Source organism: Halictus rubicundus, chromosome 3, assembly GCF_050948215.1.
Source record: "Halictus rubicundus isolate RS-2024b chromosome 3, iyHalRubi1_principal, whole genome shotgun sequence".
Taxonomy (NCBI): domain Eukaryota; kingdom Metazoa; phylum Arthropoda; class Insecta; order Hymenoptera; family Halictidae; genus Halictus; species Halictus rubicundus.
In genome coordinates, this window is record NC_135151.1 from 6,422,490 (window position 1) to 6,443,555 (window position 21,066).

General features: G+C 41.3%; 1 protein-coding gene across 3 annotated transcripts in view; it reads right to left on the reverse strand.

Annotated features, from left to right (window-relative positions):
- LOC143352510 (CD151 antigen) overlaps nucleotides 1-21,066 on the reverse strand; it is a 191,023-nt gene that overhangs the window by 61,786 nt on the left and 108,171 nt on the right. For all 3 annotated transcript variants that reach the window (XM_076785043.1, XM_076785042.1, XM_076785041.1), the window contains one exon: nucleotides 11,137-11,317. In XM_076785043.1, the coding sequence (XP_076641158.1) occupies nucleotides 11,137-11,256 (120 nt within the window). In that variant the 5' untranslated portion in view covers nucleotides 11,257-11,317. The remainder of the gene's footprint in view (nucleotides 1-11,136; nucleotides 11,318-21,066) is intronic.

The window sequence follows — 21,066 nt, forward strand, 5'->3', positions numbered from 1 at the left end:
CCTGCTTCGGCGACGCTAATACTCGTAAATAATTGATTAACGTGGCGCCGCTAACGCGGATAACGTTCCCGACGGATAAACTCGCGACGTCGACTTCGCCGAACGACTCTACACCGTTTCGCCTTAAACCGGCGAGGATATTACACGACGCTAATCGATAATTCAATACGACACGTGGCGGAAGCACCACGGAGAACGCGAACCTTTTAGAACTTTTGCTGGAACGAAGACACCGCGACGAAATTCTTTTTGAATCAAAGCCGACACACTGCAGAATCGGGCGAAGATAAGAAGAAAAAGTTACGGATCACGTTTGACCCCGATAAAACCGATTAACACTAAACCTACCACGGCTGGTCAAATTGATCTTTTCAAAATAAATCAGCCGCCTCATTGAATGAGACGCTATCAAGCTACGCACGTGCCTGGTTGATAATACTGTTTCATGGCAAATACATCCAAACCGCAAAGGTGGACGACACAATACAATTTTGTAAATCGGGGAGAGAGCATCGCAGTATTTTTTGTATAATTGCAATTATAAGAAAATAAATTTGTATCGTCATTTTATGGATGTTGTTCGTCTACTAATTCATTCAGCAACGGATTGACTATTATCCACGTTCAATTTGACCACGCGCGGTAGAAACAGGTATGCAAGAAGTGTCGTAGGTTTAGTATTAAAGTTAACATTTTTTAAAGACGTTTCCAAGTTTGTCCATTACAACGTGTCGCTAAATTTCGATCAATTATACGTAATTCCTCAGATTTGTTTGGTCACAGACTTTGTCAAGATCTTAAAAGTTTTGTCAAGATCGATTAGAGTCGTGGATTCACTGATTTGCATCGTACAAAAATATTGATTGACCTTTCTTGAAAACGTTCCAGTTCGTTCACTGCGACGTGACTTTAAACATTTTTTTCTCTACCTATCGTACGCAATATCCAAGAGATTTTGGTCACAGACTTTGTCGAACTCTTTAAGATATTGACAAACTTACTGACACTCGTCTATTGTTTGATCTACATCCTTTCGTAACAGTTTAATGGACAGAAACTTGAAATGAGACCGTTTCGAAGAAGGTCCACTTCAACAAATATTTCCGGGGTTAAATCTTATAGGTCGGAATTTTCTTTATTTTCGCCAAATTCTGCAACGTTCAATTTTTGATGTTGAAAAGGTTTCGTCGCTCTAAGCTAGCAAAAATCGTGTCAGAAAAATGACCAAATATTCCTAGGCGTGGCGAAAGAGGCTAAGCGCGAGAATTCTAACTATAATGAGACCTGGTTGGTAATGCGATTGGACCACGCGGCGAGAGATAATCGTATTTTATTACGGGAACCACCACCGGCGCAACGTTCGCATGGAGGAAGTGGCTTGATATTCGTTATTAGCGATCGTTAAAATTAATCCGGCTTAAGGGACTGCTAAGAGGATCGGCCCTGGCAATTTTCTTCGACAGCGCGTTACCGGCGCCCTGTTATTCTTTCTTCAAACGGGCGAACTTCCCTAGTCTTGCACGAACAAAGCGGACAGATTGGAATCGGGATTGAAATTTATGGGGGAACGTTTTTACGGTGTTCTCGCTCTCTTCCCGTCTCGGTTATCTTGATGCTCTTGCTAGACTTCTCTTTGATGTTACTCGTCACCCGATTCTGTTCAGTAGACTGCGGATCTTTATGCAAAATAAAACTATTCTACACCAATTGCACAGAAACGGAGGCCAAGTAAAAATTACACTGTCCAACAAAATTAAACTTTTTTCGAGTTTTGCAATACCTGTTGGGTGATTCTTATACACTTTGTCATCCTAAAACCGAATCTGAAAGTAGAATTGCTCCATCACGCAACGTTTTCGAAAAATTTTGGTTTTTGTAAAAATGCCCGATTTTGATACGAAACGACGTGTTACGCAAAAACTAAACACGCGAGAAAGTTCAAATTTGAGTCAAGAGATAGAGGGGACTCTCCTCTACATATTCATATAGTCAATTATATTTTTATGTACTTCCTAATAGTTGTAAATGGTTGTTAAAGTTTGAAAATGTGCCGACGCGGGTACTTTGTACGCTCTATTTTTGTATTTATGTGAAAAATCCTTTATCTAGCAGGAATTTACTATACAGGAATGCATTCTACAGACATTTCTGGTAAAGAAACCATTCACGAAAAGTATTTGGTTCCCTTAATGTACGAGAAGGATCAGAAAATGTTAATTGACAGCGTGTGCGCGACGCGTTCGCGCCAGACGGCCATTGCAGCCTTTTCGCGACTAGCCAGGGCCGTCGCTGTGCGTAGTCGACGTTGGTACCACTCAAGTATGTCTTTGCTTACTATGCTTAATTAAATACATTTTTTTTGTCTTTTTGGGTGCCAATCATTACAAAAGATTATAAAAATACGAGTTATATTCACATTTCATTGTGGAAATGCTTAATAATGAAAATTGACCGCAACAATGCCGTGACTGGAAAATTTTATTTTCAGTAATTGTTGTCTTATCTTTATAATTGTAATACCAATGGACATTCAGGATTCTTCCGATTAAAATAAGTCCAAACACTATGTAAATGGGACTATTTTTATCGATTTTATTGATCGAAGTACATAATTAAGACATAGATCGCTCTATATTAAATCGATAAAATCTCGCGGAAGTGTATAAATCAGCTGGACTGTTTTTGTTATATTCATGACGAAATTATTTTAAAATCAAAACAAGGAATACAATTCCAGCATTAATCTTTCATCAAGATATTTCAACAATGGAAAAACGTTACAAAGGAAAAGACTTATGTGCGGATGCTTGCTGATTACTGCTGGACACTTATTATTGAAAATCGGGATACCAGGAACAAACGTCAAGCAAGGCGGAAACATTTTTTATTTGTTTACATCAGAAATAGGTAAGTTTTTGTATTCAATTTTCATTATTAAGCATTTCCACAATGAAATGTGAATATAACTCGTATTTTTATAATCTTTTGTAATGATTGGCACCCAAAAAGACAAAAAAAATGTATTTAATTAAGCATAGTAAGCAAAGACATACTTGAGTGGTACCAACGTCGACTACGCACAGCGACGGCCCTGGCTAGTCGCGAAAAGGCTGCAATGGCCGTCTGGCGCGAACGCGTCGCGCACACGCTGTCAATTAACATTTTCTGATCCTTCTCGTACATTAAGGGAACCAAATACTTTTCGTGAATGGTTTCTTTACCAGAAATGTCTGTAGAATGCATTCCTGTATAGTAAATTCCTGCTAGATAAAGGATTTTTCACATAAATACAAAAATAGAGCGTACAAAGTACCCGCGTCGGCACATTTTCAAACTTTAACAACCATTTACAACTATTAGGAAGTACATAAAAATATAATTGACTATATGAAAATGTAGAGGAGAGTCCCCTCTATCTCTTGACTCAAATTTGAACTTTCTCGCGTGTTTAGTTTTTGCGTAACACGTCGTTTCGTATCAAAATCGGGCATTTTTACAAAAACCAAAATTTTTCGAAAACGTTGCGTGATGGAGCAATTCTACTTTCAGATTCGGTTTTAGGATGACAAAGTGTATAAGAATCACCCAACAGGTATTGCAAAATTTTTTTGGTGTTGGACAGTGTTACCATTCAAAGTATTGTCTTGTCATTACATTTTGTTAAACGTTTAAGCATTGCATCGCTTTTCTATGCATACAATGAAAGAATCACATGAAAATATTCTAGATCGGAAATGTTCGGTTTTCAATTTAAAATAGCTCCGAGCGCGAAGAACATTTGTTATCTTTTAATTATTGGGACAATATCGCGCTGAAGTTCTGAAATATTAGGTTTCCCCAAAAAGGTTTCGTTTCCAACCAATTTTCACGATTTGAATTCAAAACAGCTTTTTAAGCAAGCAAACGGTACCGTTGCTTTCGCGGCAATTAATTGAATGATTTCTTCGTTGAAGTATTATAGACGATCCAGTTTCGCCATTCGAGTGCAATGATGCCCGTGCTCGCAATTACGCGACGTAGCCAGGTAAAAAGTAGCCGGCCTCAAACGGACGTTTCTCTTTTTCTTGTCAGCCCGACATTAATCCTGGCGCGGTGAGGAACATCGCAAAAAGTTCGCGACATAGCGCCACGCGAGTATCGTCCTCGGCGTATAAACTTGCCGCCGCGCAGTGTACAGTGTTGAGAAAAAGTCCTGCGACTACACTGTTGACTTTGGAACGCTGCTGTCCGGCGATTGCAACTTCGTTTTCGCGCGGGACGAGTCCGTGAAAATGGACCACGGTCAGTCAATAAGGACGTTACCACCATTCCACATATAGCTTTTATTATTCGCGGGAGTATTTTGCGTAAAAACACTCCTGGTCTATTAGTGATTGTATTTATGTTCGAAATCTTCATCTTGAATCTGACTCAATGTTATAGGAAGAAGAAAAAAATAAACCGACCACCGTGCTGGTCAAACGTCCGGTTTCACCTTCTGGGACCAAAAATGTCCAACTTTTTAAAGTATAATCCTGAAGATCTTGACAAGAAAATGTGAAAAATCGAAGTTTTAGTGCGAGGAATTCACTGGTTCCAAAGTTATGCGCGATTTTAAGCGTTTTTAACAATTCAGGGCGCTGACCGTTAGAAGTCAGCAAACTCGAAAAATTGTAGACATTGCCGCATGCTTGTTCTGCCATCTAGCGGATCCGCTCTACGGATGGCGCCCCTATCTGTCAAAAACATTTAAAGTCGCTCATTTTTAAGCACATATAACTTTTGAACAAGTGAATTCCTCGCATTACACTTCGATTTTTGGCATTTTGTCGCCAAGATCTACAGGATTATATAATAAAAAGTTAAAATTTTTGGTCCCAGAAAGTGAAGTTCAGCCGATTTCTTTATTCCAGCATGTACTACAAATCTAAATAAATTCAGTCTTGTTATCTTTATAAGACAGTACATGCTTCTCTCGAATGTTTCAAATTTGGATCATTCAATGGCTGTTTGGTCACTTACAGCATTATAATATTTCGACAGTTCTTTGTGAATTACTCAGTTAGAACAACATTTAGAATACTCTTTCGCCAGCAAAAATTGTGTGACAGTACGAACTTCCAACTTGCATGTGTTCGTTGTACAACGCTTTATGATTATTATGCTTTAATTAGTGTGCAATTCACTGACGCAATCAAGTTGAGACTGACTACACCTTAACACGTTCCGTGCCACGTGTAACATCGGTGATTCACGTTAAACTTGATCTTCAGGCCACATGTACCACCGATGGTACACGCAGACATATTTATTTAATGCGCCGAAAACATATATTTCATGACAATTTTAATTCTGTAAAACATATTTCCACCAAAAGAATGAGGCATTATAAAAAATTTAGTATAGACCAAAGCACATAAGTTTGTTTAATTCTTATATATACAATAATCAATCTTGTTATACATAAATCTTTAGTCAAAACATCAAATGGCCTGAACGACAAGTCAAGCAAGAACGGCTCGGCACGGAACGTGTTAACTTTAATGCTACGTCTTTATAGCCAATAACCTGATAAAGATATGAACCGTTTGTTTTTTAATAATAATGGTTTCTAACATCGTGGAATGCGGTCCTCTTAAAAATTGAAAGAGCTACTATCGAAATAACTTTTCAAAGTAAATGCATTTGACGAACGAGCAGCAATATATCAGTGTGGACAGCTCAAAAATGAAAATTAGAGACAGCGATGTGCAACATACTGATTGACCGATCCTTGTGCTTTCCTGTCAAAAACCGCTCTCCTAGAGATACAACGCACTTTTTCGTGGCACTGTACGCGAGCGCAGCACGCGTCACAATGGAAAACGGAACGAGAAAACCTTTCCAACCCATTTTTCATGCCCGGCGAGGTTTAAATCGTGTATTATTACGCGCCGGATCCGAATAGGAGGAAAACACTCGGCCGGCACGGACTCGAAAGCCGGCGTTAATAATGTGTTACGCGAAATTTCTGAATAACAGGCGCCTCTGGACAATGCGAATCATCGTGCTGCTTACGTGCATCGCGCGTTCCTCACATCCCCGACCATTGTTGATCGCTAATTAGTCGTTGATACCCGGACTGAGTTGTATATAATTAACCCGTCCACTCGCTTCCTTCGTGTCTTCAAAATCCTCCTATTTAGATGCGGTACGACGAGAATCTTACTGTAAAGTATATTGTTGTTTGCAGTTGTTCGAATGAATTGCAGTTGTTTGTTTATGGACGTATCAGTAAAATGGCTGTTTAGATTTTAACTCCTACACTACAATTCTCAAGTGTGGTATTTGTGTTTGTTTCGCTCCACCTATTTATATCATCAAAATCGAAGAAGCAGCTTTGAATCCCCTAGATTCTAAAAAGCTCATAGCGAAAATCATTTGCACAAATATTACTAAAAATTCATATTTTCAAAACACGCTATACAACTTCTCTAGAATTACCATTTCAGGTTCGCTGGCGAATAAATGATGCTTCTCTATCAAAGAAGATATAGCGTCTAGAGGGGGCTATAATTTCAGCCATAACTCATTAGACGAACACTGTGTTTCCACTCCCATACCCATCCCATCATCAATCTTTAGCTTGACTATACGGCAGTAAAATCATCCGATAAATCCCGGCGGAACAATCATCGAATCATCCGGCAGGCTTCCATCATACGATCCCGAATTCACAGAATTTCGCGATGATGATTGTCGAGGGACGCTCGAAGAGAGAAGCAGAGAGAGAGAGAGAGAGAGAGAGAGAGAGAGAGAGGGAGAGGGATCGACAAGATCGGTGGTTCGATCACAGCGTGTGCCAGAGGACGTCAGTCGATCTGAATGGCGGAAGACTTTAAACTCGTCCGGTAATAAGGCTCGATAATGCGGGGATAATGCAACAATAACCTGGGCCGGGAACAATGGCCGCGCAACAATGCCGGACCGGTGAACGCGTACGTTTACCGGCGCTGATTGCGTTCGCAAGTGCAGTCACCCAGGCCTCCAGGTCGATGTCGGAGGTTTCAATGCTGCTGCGCTCGCGGTTGCACGGCTAACGTCGTGCCGCATCGTCCCGTGGGCATGTAATTACAGGATTCCTTGGCCTGGAGTCTTTCTTGCTGGTAGAAGTTCCCTGAAGGCGCTTAGGCTGTTAGGTTTGCTGGATCGGTGCAGGACACCTTGGTCTAGGTGGAGAAAGGATGTAAGGAAGCTTCGGACAGTTTGAGGCTGTGGATTATTCTTAGGGGACGTTGGAAGCTGACGTTTGTAACGATTATGTTGACAAGATGTCTGACAAGACGCGTTTTTAATTGTTGATGGAGTGAAGAGACTGTCGTAGTTAGAACCTCTAGGTGACAGGACTATAGTCTGACTGAAGACATGATGTGGAGCAGGCCTGTCCAACTGCTTCAGCGTCGCGGGCCACACCATCAAGGTGTCCGTTCCCCCCACAGGCTTCTTCTTATGTTATAATATACGCTAGGAATAGGTCCGCCATAGAAACAAATTCAAATAGTGGGGGAACGTGAATTTCCACCTTAGCGGAATGAAGAAGTGGGAGAACGGGCCAACTTTAGCCCGCGGGCCGCGAGTTGGACAGGCCTGATGTAGTCATCTTGGATTTTTTTTTTTTGGTGCGGTTAGGTTCAACAGAAAAGACAATGGAAGCTGTTGTTTCTAGAATAATCCTAGTAAGTTATGACGAAAAAGCTAGTAGCCTGTTGAACTTAGGGTCCTTAGCTACAAGTATGATGGTCTACCCAAATAAATGATGTAACGATACTTTGTTCAGTTTAAGACAGTCAAGTTCATAATGGAAAACGCTTGAACCTTTTCAGTTGACAATAGACGAGCTAGGGAACTAGGTTATCTAGATGCTCAGTCCTTAATCTGACTAAACAGATGATTTAATGGCACTTTGGACACTTTGGAACAGTCAGGTTTACGATAAGGGTCACTAGAACCAGCTGTTTTTGAGGTAACTCTAACAAGCACTGCTTTTAGTTGTCGATGGAGGAGTTAGGAGACTATTGGAGTTAGGGTTGCTAGTTAGGAGGACTTTGCTACGATTGAAGAGATGTTGTAACGGCACTTTGGACATTCTGACATAAAGAGGTTTGTCATAGGAAGTTCGTCACTGGAACCTGCCATTTGTAAAACAATCTTTAAAGCGTCTAATAAATGTTTACAAAATTATTCGAACAGATGGAAACTCAAAGAACGAATCTAAAAGTGACAATTATCGCCAGAAGGAGCTACAATTAAGTAGGCAGTAGAAATAACAACTTATAATTTTAATAAAAATAATTAACAGAAAGCTTGTTGCTCACAGCACACGCCCGACCATTAACAACTTCTCTCGGTTATACCATCGTCAAGTTTTATTTAATTATATGGTTCTAAAAAGTTATTTCAAAATGCACACTTCAGATTAGCGGGCCGCGCGGCTCACTAACTCGGAATTCGCTAATAGTTCGGAACTTTAATTAACACTCTCACGGTGTTGGTGAACGAGCCGGCATCATTTTCGTAGAACACTATGGCCACCCAGGTATTAAGAGAAACTAATCAAACGGTATCTCGTTAATGCAGAAGTTCGATATCTCGGTCAAAGTTTGAGGCGATGGAGAAGAGATTGCGAAATGAAAATTAAGTAATTAGTCGTTTCTCTACGGCAGTGACGAGAGTTCGATTTGTTAACAATCGGCAGTCGCTCAAGCACAAAAAGCAGGTTTGTCCGTCGTACTTTGGCTCGTGCCGATACTCTGCATCGGTTAACTAATTGTTTCGTCGATGATTTAATTACTTCGGGAGAGCTCGCGGTTCGAGGCACGGTCAAACGTGTACAAAATCAATGTTCCACCTCCGTTGTACTCTCTCTAATTTTCGATTGTACTGGACAAACTGGCTCGTTGCGATTGGATCTCAATAGTCAATGTAATCTACAAGTTGTAGATCCTATAGAAAAAATCCTGATGCATGATATATGCACTCGAAAATATTACGGCAACTTCAGAAACACAAACGAACAATTTAGACCTAGAAAAATCGTATATAGTGACTTCTCGATATATGTCAACAACACGGGACTTGCCAGGATTATGTTTAAACTCCTCGGCGTCCGAGGCCTCTCGAGTCTCACGGGGTATACCCTGCGGTAGTGGGGATAATTCCGCGACGCTTATCATCCAGGACTTGGCGACATATACAGAGAAATCACTGTATTTGCATTAAACGTTTGCCTGTTTATACAAGGTTTTCTTTTGGAAGACTTGTGTCAAAAGAATCTTCATGAATTATTTAGGAAAGGTAAAATTTGTAGTATATAGACACAAAAACAGTCTTTCCTCGCCAATTAATCCTTTGCACTCGAAAATTCCTACACTATTAAATTTGTACTCAACAAATTACTACACATTTAAGTATTGCATGTGCAAATTGCATCAGATTTATATGAATAGAATTAAAGAATCGTGTAAAATGGAAATATTCTAGGTCGAAAGAAAAAGTTTGGTTTTAGAATTGAAATAGCACCGAGTGCAGAGGGTGAACTTGAAAACCTGAAGCGTCCTAGGGTTAAATCTTTGTAAATCCTCGAAAACAGCCATCTAAAAATTCAACACGATCACGTACACCACGAGCTGGATAGTGCGCACGTTCAAAGACGATCAAATACTTGGTACCCCGCATCAGACGGTGAACATATTTTCTGCAGCATGCGTCTAGGGACTTTTAAGCCCGAAGTAACAGGCATTCGCTTTTCGCGGGCGTTGTAAGCATCGTGACCCTCGCGATGATACATCCCATAAAATGCTAATGACGCCTCGGACCTAACCGAGACCCTTGGTCGCAAGGTGCAGCCGCGTTACGGCCGCCACGAGCAATACAACCGAGAAATCGAAAGAGGAAGAGAAAGAAAGAGGGCGAAGAATCGATCGGTAGCCCTTCTTGCCATGGCGCATCTGCAATTTAATGCGTAAAACGTCGACGCCTCCGCGAGATTAAAAATAATCAGGTGGGACTTGTTCGAGCCTTGTACCCTGTTATCGGCGGCCCTCTTTCCGCGAACACTCATTCTTCATAATTTCGACTGGCCTGTTCCGCCATTGCTCGTCGCCGACGGCGAGGCGAGCCTTTAATAACGACTCGAGGGTCATAGAAACCTTCTCGAGACTCGAAATCCTCCTTAGGCTCGCTGTCTTGATCCTTTTCACCTGCACTACTCTCAGGATCCTTTAAAAAGCATTGCGCTTTGAGCGGTATTTTGTGGGAAACTTTAGAAACAATAGGTCTGATGTTTGCTGGGATTTTACTGGGAAGGCTTACGCGCCTGTAGAATATTTTGTAAAACATTTAAATTGCGTTGGAAGTATTGTTCCAGTATGTACGATTTCACTAGATTTTCGTGATATTCCGGAACGCTCACTTTGATTTTCCGTATTCGATGCGACGACGAAAAAATGCTTGAAAGTTTATAAAGCACTATAACGCACCTATACAATGCCATCTCTACAGGAAAAACGAAATTAATCCCGAACGACCCAACACTAAAAACCACCTGTACAGTTCAGAGGGTCTGAACTATTGGGACCGTTTTACAATTCCTCGACAATGTTTACATCGACACTACTTCAACCTATATGTTTTTACCGACATTCTATTCTCATTGACATGGTGATTTCACAGACATCGGTTCTCACTGACATTTTGACGTCAGCGACATTAGTTTTCATGGACATAAGTCTTCATCGATTTTGACTCACTGCCAAAATAACATCGCAGTTTACAAAATTAAACAGAATGTCCGCCAGTCGTTTACGAAAGAAACGCGAATCGAATCGGCGACAACAAAGTGTCGATGCAGACTTACTCACAAAGCGAAGTTTTCTTGCCGACAAAGTGTCGGTGAAAATAAATGTCCACGAAAACTAATGTCGGTGACATCAGAACGTCAATGAAAACAGAATGTCAGTGAATACATATGGCGGTGAAGTATCGTCGATGTAAACATTGCCCGAGGAAATGATTGTCGGTTAAGTGGGACGGACCCGAACTATCAGAGTGCCAAGAATTTCTGGTCTGGCTGTACGCGTGGAGGGCTCTCGAAGGTACAGTAAACTGGCGGCTACTTACGAACAATACAACGTTGTAGATGTGAAGGACATATTTGAGGAAGTTGACGGAGCAGCAACCGTCGTCCCTGGTCCTGAGCCTGGTGGTGGTACCGGGCAGCCTCTCGGCGCTTTTTGCCATGATCGGTTGATTCGTGTCTTGGTGTGTCTCCGTGATCGTGGTCGTCACGTCGTCACCGATTCTGCAAGCACAAAGAAAATTCGCAGGGTTAGAGGATTCGGTATATTGCGAAGAAGGGGATGGCTGGAGGGAAGAGAACTGCTACTGGTCCCGTCGATGGGACCGAAGGATTGAATCGCTCGACGACTCCGGAATTCGATCCGGTCTTCGTCGTCGTCTTCGTCGTCGTCGCTGCACCAGCGAAATTGCGTTTCGCCATCGCGCTATGCCATCTCCGGCCGATTCTCCCCGTCTCGAATTCCTGCCGAGTGTCTTTCGCTCGAATTGTGAGTAAATCTATCTTCGAGCGGGTCGTTTCGACCCGCTGGCGAACGGCCAACGGACAACGCCGCCACGATGCACTTCCGACACCCGCTCCCGGGCACAGGTAAGAAGCTACAATTTTTAAACTAGCCAGCTTTTAGTTTTTCTAATTGTCCGTAATCATTTTCACTATTTTAACGCGGTTTGCACTCTTTAAGTGACAGCAGACTGATGTGTAGGGAGTTTTATCGTTTTCGAACAGGTCTATTATGAATTCAGAGGAATTTACACTGCCATCACAACCGGGGCCAATTTTTACCCTTGCAAGCTTTTAGTTTTTCTAATTGTTCGTAATCCTTTTTAAGATTTTAACGCGATTCGCACTCTTTAAGTGACAGCAGACTGATGTGTAGGGAGTTTTATCGTTTTCGAACCGGTCTATTATGAATTCAGAGGAATTTACACTGCCATCACAACCGGGGCCAATTTTTACCCTTGCAAGCTTTTAGTTTTTCTAATTGTTCGTAATCCTTTTTAAGATTTTAACGCGATTCGCACTCTTTAAGTGACAGCAGACTGATGTGTAGGGAGTTTTATCGTTTTCGAACCGGTCTATTATGAATTCAGAGGAATTTACACTGCCATCACAACCGGGGCCAATTTTTACCCTTGCAAGCTTTTAGCTTTTCTAATTGTTCGTAATCCTTTTTAAGATTTTAACGCGATTCGCACTCTTTAAGTGACAGCAGAGTGATGTGTAAGGAAATTTATCCTTCTCGAACAGGACTATTGTGAATTCAGAGGAGTTTACACTGCCATCACAACCGGGACCAATTTTTAACCTTGCAAGTTTTTAGCTTTTTTAATTGTCCGTAATCATTTTCACTATTTTAACGCGGTTTGCACTCTTTAAGTGACAGCAGACTGATGTGTAGGGAGTTTTATCGTTTTCGAACCGGTCTATTGTGAATTCAGAGGAGTTTACACTGCCATCACAACCGGGACCAATTTTTAACCTTGCAAGTTTTTAGCTTTTTTAATTGTCCGTAATCATTTTCACTATTTTAACGCGGTTTGCACTCTTTAAGTGACAGCAGACTGATGTGTAGGGAGTTTTATCGTTTTCGAACCGGTCTATTGTGAATTCAGAGGAATTTACACTGCCATCACAACCGGGGCCAATTTTTAACCTTGCAAGCTTTTAGCTTTTCTAATTGTTCGTAATCCTTTTTAAGATTTTAACGCGATTCGCACTCTTTAAGTGACAGCAGACTGATGTGTAGGGAGTTTTATCGTTTTCGAACCGGTCTATTATGAATTCAGAGGAATTTACACTGCCATCACAACCGGGGCCAATTTTTACCCTTGCAAGCTTTTAGCTTTTCTAATTGTTCGTAATCCTTTTTAAGATTTTAACGCGATTCGCACTCTTTAAGTGACAGCAGAGTGATGTGTAAGGAAATTTATCCTTCTCGAACAGGACTATTGTGAATTCAGAGGAGTTTACACTGCCATCACAACCGGGACCAATTTTTAACCTTGCAAGTTTTTAGCTTTTTTAATTGTCCGTAATCATTTTCACTATTTTAACGCGGTTTGCACTCTTTAAGTGACAGCAGACTGATGTGTAGGGAGTTTTATCGTTTTCGAACCGGTCTATTGTGAATTCAGAGGAATTTACACTGCCATCACAACCGGGGCCAATTTTTACCCTTGCAAGCTTTTAGCTTTTCTAATTGCTCGTAATCCTTTTTAAGATTTTAACGCGATCCGCACTCTTTAAGTGACAGCAGACTGATGTGTAGGGAGTTTTATCGTTTTCGAACCGGTCTATTATGAATTCAGAGGAATTTACACTGCCATCACAACTGGGGCCAATTTTTACCCTTGCAAGCTTTTAGCTTTTCTAATTGTTCGTAATCCTTTTTAAGATTTTAACGCGATTCGCACTCTTTAAGTGACAGCAGAGTGATGTGTAAGGAAATTTATCCTTCTCGAACAGGACTATTGTGAATTCAGAGGAGTTTACACTGCCATCACAACCGGGACCAATTTTTAACCTTGCAAGTTTTTAGCTTTTTTAATTGTCCGTAATCATTTTCACTATTTTAATGCGGTTTGCACTGTTTAAGTGACAGCAGAGTGGTGTGTAGAGAAATTTATCGTTTTCGAACAGGACTATTGTGAATTCACAACCATCACAACCGGGACCAATTTTTAACCTTGTAAGTTTTTAGCTTTTTTAATTGTCCGTAATCATTTTCACTATTTTAATGCGGTTTGCACTGTTTAAGTGACAGCAGAGTGGTGTATAGAGAAATTTATCGTTTTCGAACAGGACTATTGTGAATTCACAACCATCACAACCGGGACCAATTTTTAACCTTGCAAGTTTTTAGCTTTTTCACAATTTTGTTACAGCTCGCATCGATTAAGAAACGTCTGTATGGTCTACAGGGTGTTTTATTGTTTGTGAATTCTTCTCGTTGAATTGTCTTTAGACAATTGTAATAGAGTTCGTACCGACTAAGAAACGGCTGTATGGTGTACAGGGCGATTCACAGTCTGAGAACTGGTTTATTGTAAATTCAGATTGGTTCTCATTTGTTCTTGAGATCCATGACAAATTTTTTAACTAACGATTTTTGTTGTTTCCAGCCCACAGTCCTCCCCTGCATCAGCTTCACACAGATTTCCAATTTGTAGTTTCGTAAAATTCATCATCTATGGCAGACCTGGGCAACTTCTTCCCCGCCGTCGCTCCACGACTCCCACTACCAGTGTACAGGCTCCCCCACCACTAGCCAGTTCAGCTAACCCTACCGTGTTTTTCCCAGCCACCCCCGCCCTTTCTTCCACTCCCCGTAGGAGCATAATGGGGGGTCTTAGGAGTGGGAAGAGGACTCGCGAGCCACCAGTTGCCCAGGCCTGATCTATGGCAATTTATTGATTTTTCGAGATGAACTCGCGATTACTTTTACATCGAAATATTCCTGTCACAAAGTACGACTCTCTACAGCACTAATTTAAGCCCTCGAACATTAAAAAATTCCTATAGGGAGTACATTCTAAAATACTCGAAGAATCCTCTCAAAATCAGAAGCGGAAGAATAAGTGTATCCTTTTTTTTTTTAAAAAAAAGATGCCTAACAAAAACATAATAAGAAAGTCCATTTTCTAATATACCTGCCTTTTTCCTATACATACGCAAAGGTGTACAAAACCCGTCTGCTCCGCGCAAAACATTTCCGAAAACTTGAATAATGCAATAGCACAAATTATGTAAATTCGAAGCGAAAGAAAAAGAATAATACGTCCGATCGAATCAAGATCAAACAGTAGTCAACTGATCCCACTAGCTAACCAAGAGATCAAAGTAGAAGTTTCCTCGTTTCTCGCAAGAAGAAGTGTAAGAAAGCGTTTGTGAAGATCTCGAAGAGAGGGAGGGGGGGGGGGGGGAAGGTAGAAAATCTTCTGGAAGCTCGAAGGAACCGTTTTCCCGAGTCTTTGCACGCAACCATCGTGGCAGGGGTTAGTGAAAAGGGTTAGTACCGCGGTGCTGTAGACAGCAAGAAGAAGAAGAAGAAGAAGAAGAAGAAGAAGAAGAAGAGGAAGAAGAGAAAGGTAAAAGGGACGGTGGGAAAAGAAGCGGTCGATCGGGTACGACGCGGCGGCAGCCGGCGTGTTCGACCCGAGGAAGCCCGACATTCCTTGGCAACGTAAAACGATGTTAGCGATGGGCTCGTGCCAACGCGTGTCGCTTATCCTTTGAACTGCGACGAAGTTACTTCCGGTTCCTTGATCGTCGGCTCCTTTCCCATCCCCCTTTCCTGCGGCGTTACCATCCGATTTCATTCGATTTCGTGGCTCCGTATAACTGCCATAAAACAGGGGCTGTCTCCCTGTCACTTGGCCCTCGATTCTTCTCTCACTAATTAATACATTGCGCATCTTTATGCATTTATTGTCTTTTAAAATCGGACACAGTATTCAACCCTCTCAAACATTTACATATGGTATTTACTATTTTTTGAAACTGCACACGATATTTAACCCTTCCAAACAGTTACGCATTGCATTTATGATCTTTTAAAACTAGATACAATATTTAATCCTCCCATACATTTATACATATGGCATTTCTGATATTTTAAAACTGTACACAATTTTTACTCCTCCCATAGACCATTTACGATGTTTAAAACTGGGCATAGGGTAACATTCCACTCTCCCAAACTTTTATATATGACATTCATGATTTTCTAAAAGTAGAATAATATTCAACCCACTCACTACTAAGCCACATTTTATACATTTATGGTTATACATACGTTCATTGAGAAACAGCGTCATTCACATGGCAAAAATACAAGATGTTAAATGTAGGTCTGAGGTAATATCGTTGAGCGTATTATATTAGACAATAATTATTTCAGAAATTTGTCCGAACTGATTTAGCGAGAACAATGTATAAAATTATAACATAGTGAGTACACCCTCATCCGTCCCTCGACAGAATGGTGAAAGATCGATGTGATGGGAAAATGAATAATTAACGTTGTAAATCCCTTCGTTATTGTTCTCAATTTATTACAATTCTTAATCAAAGAAAAACTGCACGTTCATTTTCTTCCTTTTCTTCGGAGTTTATGTAGAAAATTTCTATTTTGCAAAAGGGCCCATGTAAGTCCGTTCATTAATAACGTTACAATTACATAACACGTGGGAACAATTATTATAAGCGTTTCTCAACTGCTCAAAATAAATGTGCACGAAACAAATACATTAATCTAAATACAGTGAATATGAATTTACACGTACAAATAGATTAATACAAATACACAGTGTTGTGGAAAACCCCAAACAAACTAAAACAAACTTTAAACCGCAAAGGTACGAATCCGCACAACTAATTGTCACTTCTGTGAGAAGCATCGCTCAGAATCTCAACTGATCCACGTCCTAGATCCTCTCCGAAAGACAATAGATCGGGAATCTCGATCGCTCGCTAACGAAGAACCGCCGCTTCCGGCTAGATTTCGGCGGTATATTCAAATCGCTCGACAAGACCCCGGTTGCCAATTCCGTGGTGTGGTTCGTTACACGGAATCGGGGTGGCGGGGCGAGGGGAGGGAGGGGTGAAAATTTCTCGCGGGACAGTGGGGGGTAGGATTCGTTTACTCGGGATAACGACGAGCTGCGAATTAATTAGGAGTCGGCGCGCGCGGCGGTAGCAGTGGCGAGAGGGTGCTCGCGCGCGCGCGCTTATTTACGCCCGTTAATTGTGTGTCCGCAATTAGAGCGTGCGCGATCGAGAATCCACGAACCGGCGAATAAAGACTTAATTGTGTGCCGTGGGGTCTTCGTTGCGGGCCGGATTTTTGGTCAACCGCGATTCAAAAGGATAAATGCCGGGCTAATGAGAACGGGGGGCGGTTCTCTCTTTCGACAGGGAGAGAGAGAGAAAGAGAGAAAGAGAGAGAGGAAAAAGAAGACGGAGGTGATTGCAACGGTGCCCGAGAAACCTGAGCAGGGAAGATGAAAGAAGAGAAACCGCGAAATTAAATGGGTGTGACCCGTCCGTCTCTTTCGTGTGGGCGAAGTAGTTTCGACCGCCAGCCCCGAGAGCAGAAAGGAAATTTCTCTCTGAATCTCTTTGTCTCGCTTCTTTTTTCTTTTCTCTTTAGAAGAAGAGAGATAGAGAGAGAGAGAGAGAGAGAGAGACTGGAACGTTTAATAAACGGTAGGTAGGCTGGGTAACGTTCCGCGGTTATTGGCCCCCGCATGGTTATTGGTTATCTCCTCGGAACACACGGCCGGAACAGTTTTCGACGCCCGGTGCATCGCGATGCAACCAAGATCGACCGTGTTTCCCTATGCTCGCATGTTTACTCGCGTCCGCCAACGTCTCTGCGTTAATCACGCGGTGTTTGGCAACTTTCTTTGCTTTGGTGCCCCCGCGAAGTCGTTGGTATTTGGTGAACCCCCGTGGTGACTCTACGATAACATTTTTGCGAGTTTGTTTGCCGGTGAACGCAGTTCTGTAGAATCTCCGCGATAGAGTTTTAATTTTTTTGATATACTCGAAGCGTTTGATGTTATTATCTGGACTGCGGATTTCACGCTTTCGTAAAACGCCTCTGATTTTCTAAATGTTATTCATAACTAGACAGCGGATTTAAACAGTAAAAATATTAGAAGAATTCAATAATATTGTTATATTATTTTCAACCTGTTAAACATATTCGCCTGCAACCTTATTTTTATCGCCACCGTCTGCATACTGGGTCGTTTATGTTCACGGCTAATTTTTTTACTCTTCCGGGCGTTAAAAAAGTTTATAAAAATCCTGGAACTCGTATTGAAGTTCCTATTTTCATACGTAATCGTGGGAACGTCAAATGTTTTAAGCATTCGTGGGAAAATATTTCCTGGTTGCCCGCACAAATTTTTATTTTACTCCAGTTTGTTGCAAATCAGGTAGAAAATGTTTATTAATAACTATTAATAACGAATTATATTGATGAATTAATAAAGAATATCGGAGCCAACGTATGACAGAAATATGATGACTAGACGGCGGATTTAAGAAACATAAAACAGTAGAAAAAAGAATGTGGCTCTCGCTTGTTACAATAATCGATGCACATTTTTATTTTGCATACAGATCCGCAATCTAACGATGACTGATAATTAGATTGCGGATCTTTATGCGAAATAAAAATTTTCTGCATCGATCACAAGCTACTGAAACGAAATAAAAAATTGTTTCTTCTATTAATAATTTTAATTGATGATTGCATATCGATTCCTTTTATCTTTCTGCTGCTTCATGTTTCGCCTACCCAATTCAGTCAAAAATGCGTAAAATCTACAGACTACTGATAATAAAAACATGTAGAAATCGATGGATTCTTGTTGGTTAAGACGAAACTGTTTAAATAATGTAAAAATAGGGTTTGCAGGCCGTATAATTCATCAACCCCCGAGTTCATGTTTTGAAACAGTAAATTTCCAAGAAATTCACTTACTGTTTCCTGCCATACTTTTTCTTCCACAATTGTTTTCTCCCAGCAAACGATAGTGGCCAAGCTAAATAATAAAATATTATTTACAACCCCCAGTTGGTGGACGTGCAGAAGTGTTTCCACCTCTGAAAGTGGAAAATGACAGCTAGAAAAATCAGCGGATATTTTTCGAGGTAAAACTGTTTGTTACTTCCTTTCTCTTAATTAAGGAACACAACGGCTCATAATAACCTAATCAAGGTGTGGCAGCAAGGAGAGCATTAATATCGTTAAATTATAAAGCAGGGATCAAAGGGAGGAAGCAAACCCCAGTAGCAGTTTCTCCTTTACATTCTCCGGTCCAATTACGAGCGTTCCCTGTTTCCCATTCTTTGCGTCACATTTTCTACGATTATCATTATTGTTGTTACTATTTCAATGTTGCTTCTCCTCTTTGCGAACCAGTAGAAATGAATCACAGAGGTTCTACTCGGTTTCGAAATTTTTCAAAGAGATCGATGGACCGGCGAAGTTCGTGCCAACTTTCCTGATCGTCGATCGTTGCTAAGTAATAAACGACCGACTCGACGATGTTATAAAGCGGACTTTACCACGGTTTATCATCCCAGCATTCGTTGTCTTCCGCCAAATATTCTTATGGGGCGATAAAACTTCATTCTCGCGGTGTAGAGACAGCCAGCTTTGAATATGAGCCGCCATGATTCGCGAACAGCGTTATTTTATGGTCGAAAACTGCGCGTAAAACTGCGGCTATTGCAGCTAGGAGTGTGCAGAAAGCTTAGAACAGACGGCACGACACCGCGTTCGCTTTGAAATATTGCCTGGGGACCACGCGGAACCATAAACGCCGAGGAATCACCGAAAAATCGAATCAACAGTTCTTAGAAGCTGCCTCTGTCGATACGAAAGCTGCCGAATCCTTTAAACAATAACGCGACAAATCCGAGCCATACCGAGACTAGACTGGAGTCTAAGTTCAAGTTGCATTATTTTTCCTAACGAAGTTATCACAGTTCTTCGAGAATTGGGAATTATTAAAACTCAATATTTCGCGATAAAGATGCACAATCCGCTAATCAGCTCCCGATGAATTGTGCAAACGGGGAAATTGTTGATGCGGAATTTAGTCGACGTTGCTTTTGAAGGCGGAGGGGTCTCGGATAAACGCGGTTCGACGTTGTTTGCGACAAGGAAGACAACAAACAGGTCCAGGAAGGTGGAAATTCCTCGGGAACGGTTCTCGCGCGGTTACACCGGGCGGGCATGCTAGGAACACTTTCGCAAGAAAGAGGGTGGTCTACCGGCAAAGTTACCCGCAAGTACCGTCCATTACGCGGGTGTCCCGGCCGGAGAATGCAGATATGGATCACGGAACGGCGCGGTAAACAACGCGTCCGACGAAAAACTCGAATAGATCAAGGGGATGGCAAGACGTCCAGGAGGGAAATCTCCAGCTAGGGAAACTTACTGCTTCCGGTTCGCGTCAAGATACGCCGGGGACCGTGTATCTCTGCTCGAGCAGCTAGCTTCTGCAGATATTAAAATCTATGGCACTTCGCTGCTGCAAAAATTCGGGAACTTTCCCGCCGATAAATACTCGTTTATTTGCTTCCAACTGGCTACGTGTTCTGCAATGTGTTTCCCGTGAACGCTTATATGAGTAGACTGCGGATTTCGTGCTTTTATCAGAAGAATGACTGGGTGGAATTTAAAGAAGGAGACGGATTACAATAACGTTAGAGCTTCAATGTATTAATCCCAACTGGTTGAAGTTATTACGGGAACAATGAATTTTCTGGTTAGCTCCTGTCCGTTATAATTAGATCTCATGCATTTATGACAAAGATGGATGGACGTAATTCCAAACAGTAGCAATATGAAGGGAATGTAGAAGAACCGATTTACCCTTTATAATTTCATAAATGCATCAAAGAGAGAAATAGATTCCTATTTGGTTCCCAGTAATCAATGCAAACAATCTTTCTTTCACGCAGAAATCCACAGAGCGCACACGAGTAGATCATTTATATGTACAGATTAATGAAATACAAAGAAACGTCCGTACTAACGAAAATGAATACCATTTTATTTACGAACAATTAGATATTCTCCATACGCTTTCATCATCTCGATGAATTATAGGAGCCACGAATTAGTTTGTACATCTTGTTTTAATTGAAAGAAATTCTCAATGGCCATGATGATTGTTTACTTTCTCCTGGGTTTCGTAAGACATGGGTTTCGTAAAAATAGAAATGTGCCGAAAGATTCCACTTTGAATGAATCGTTTCTATTTTCTTTTTGGGCCCGTGGAATTTTTATTCGAATCAGCAGGTCGATGTGGACACGGTGAGTGGATTAATTGATTTGTCTGATTAAATGGTGCAGGATGGCGATTACGACCGTAAATTATTGTTTCTTTGTGTACGTTTGCGATTGGACGACAGGCCCGAGGATAATCCACGTATTTCTCCCGTGC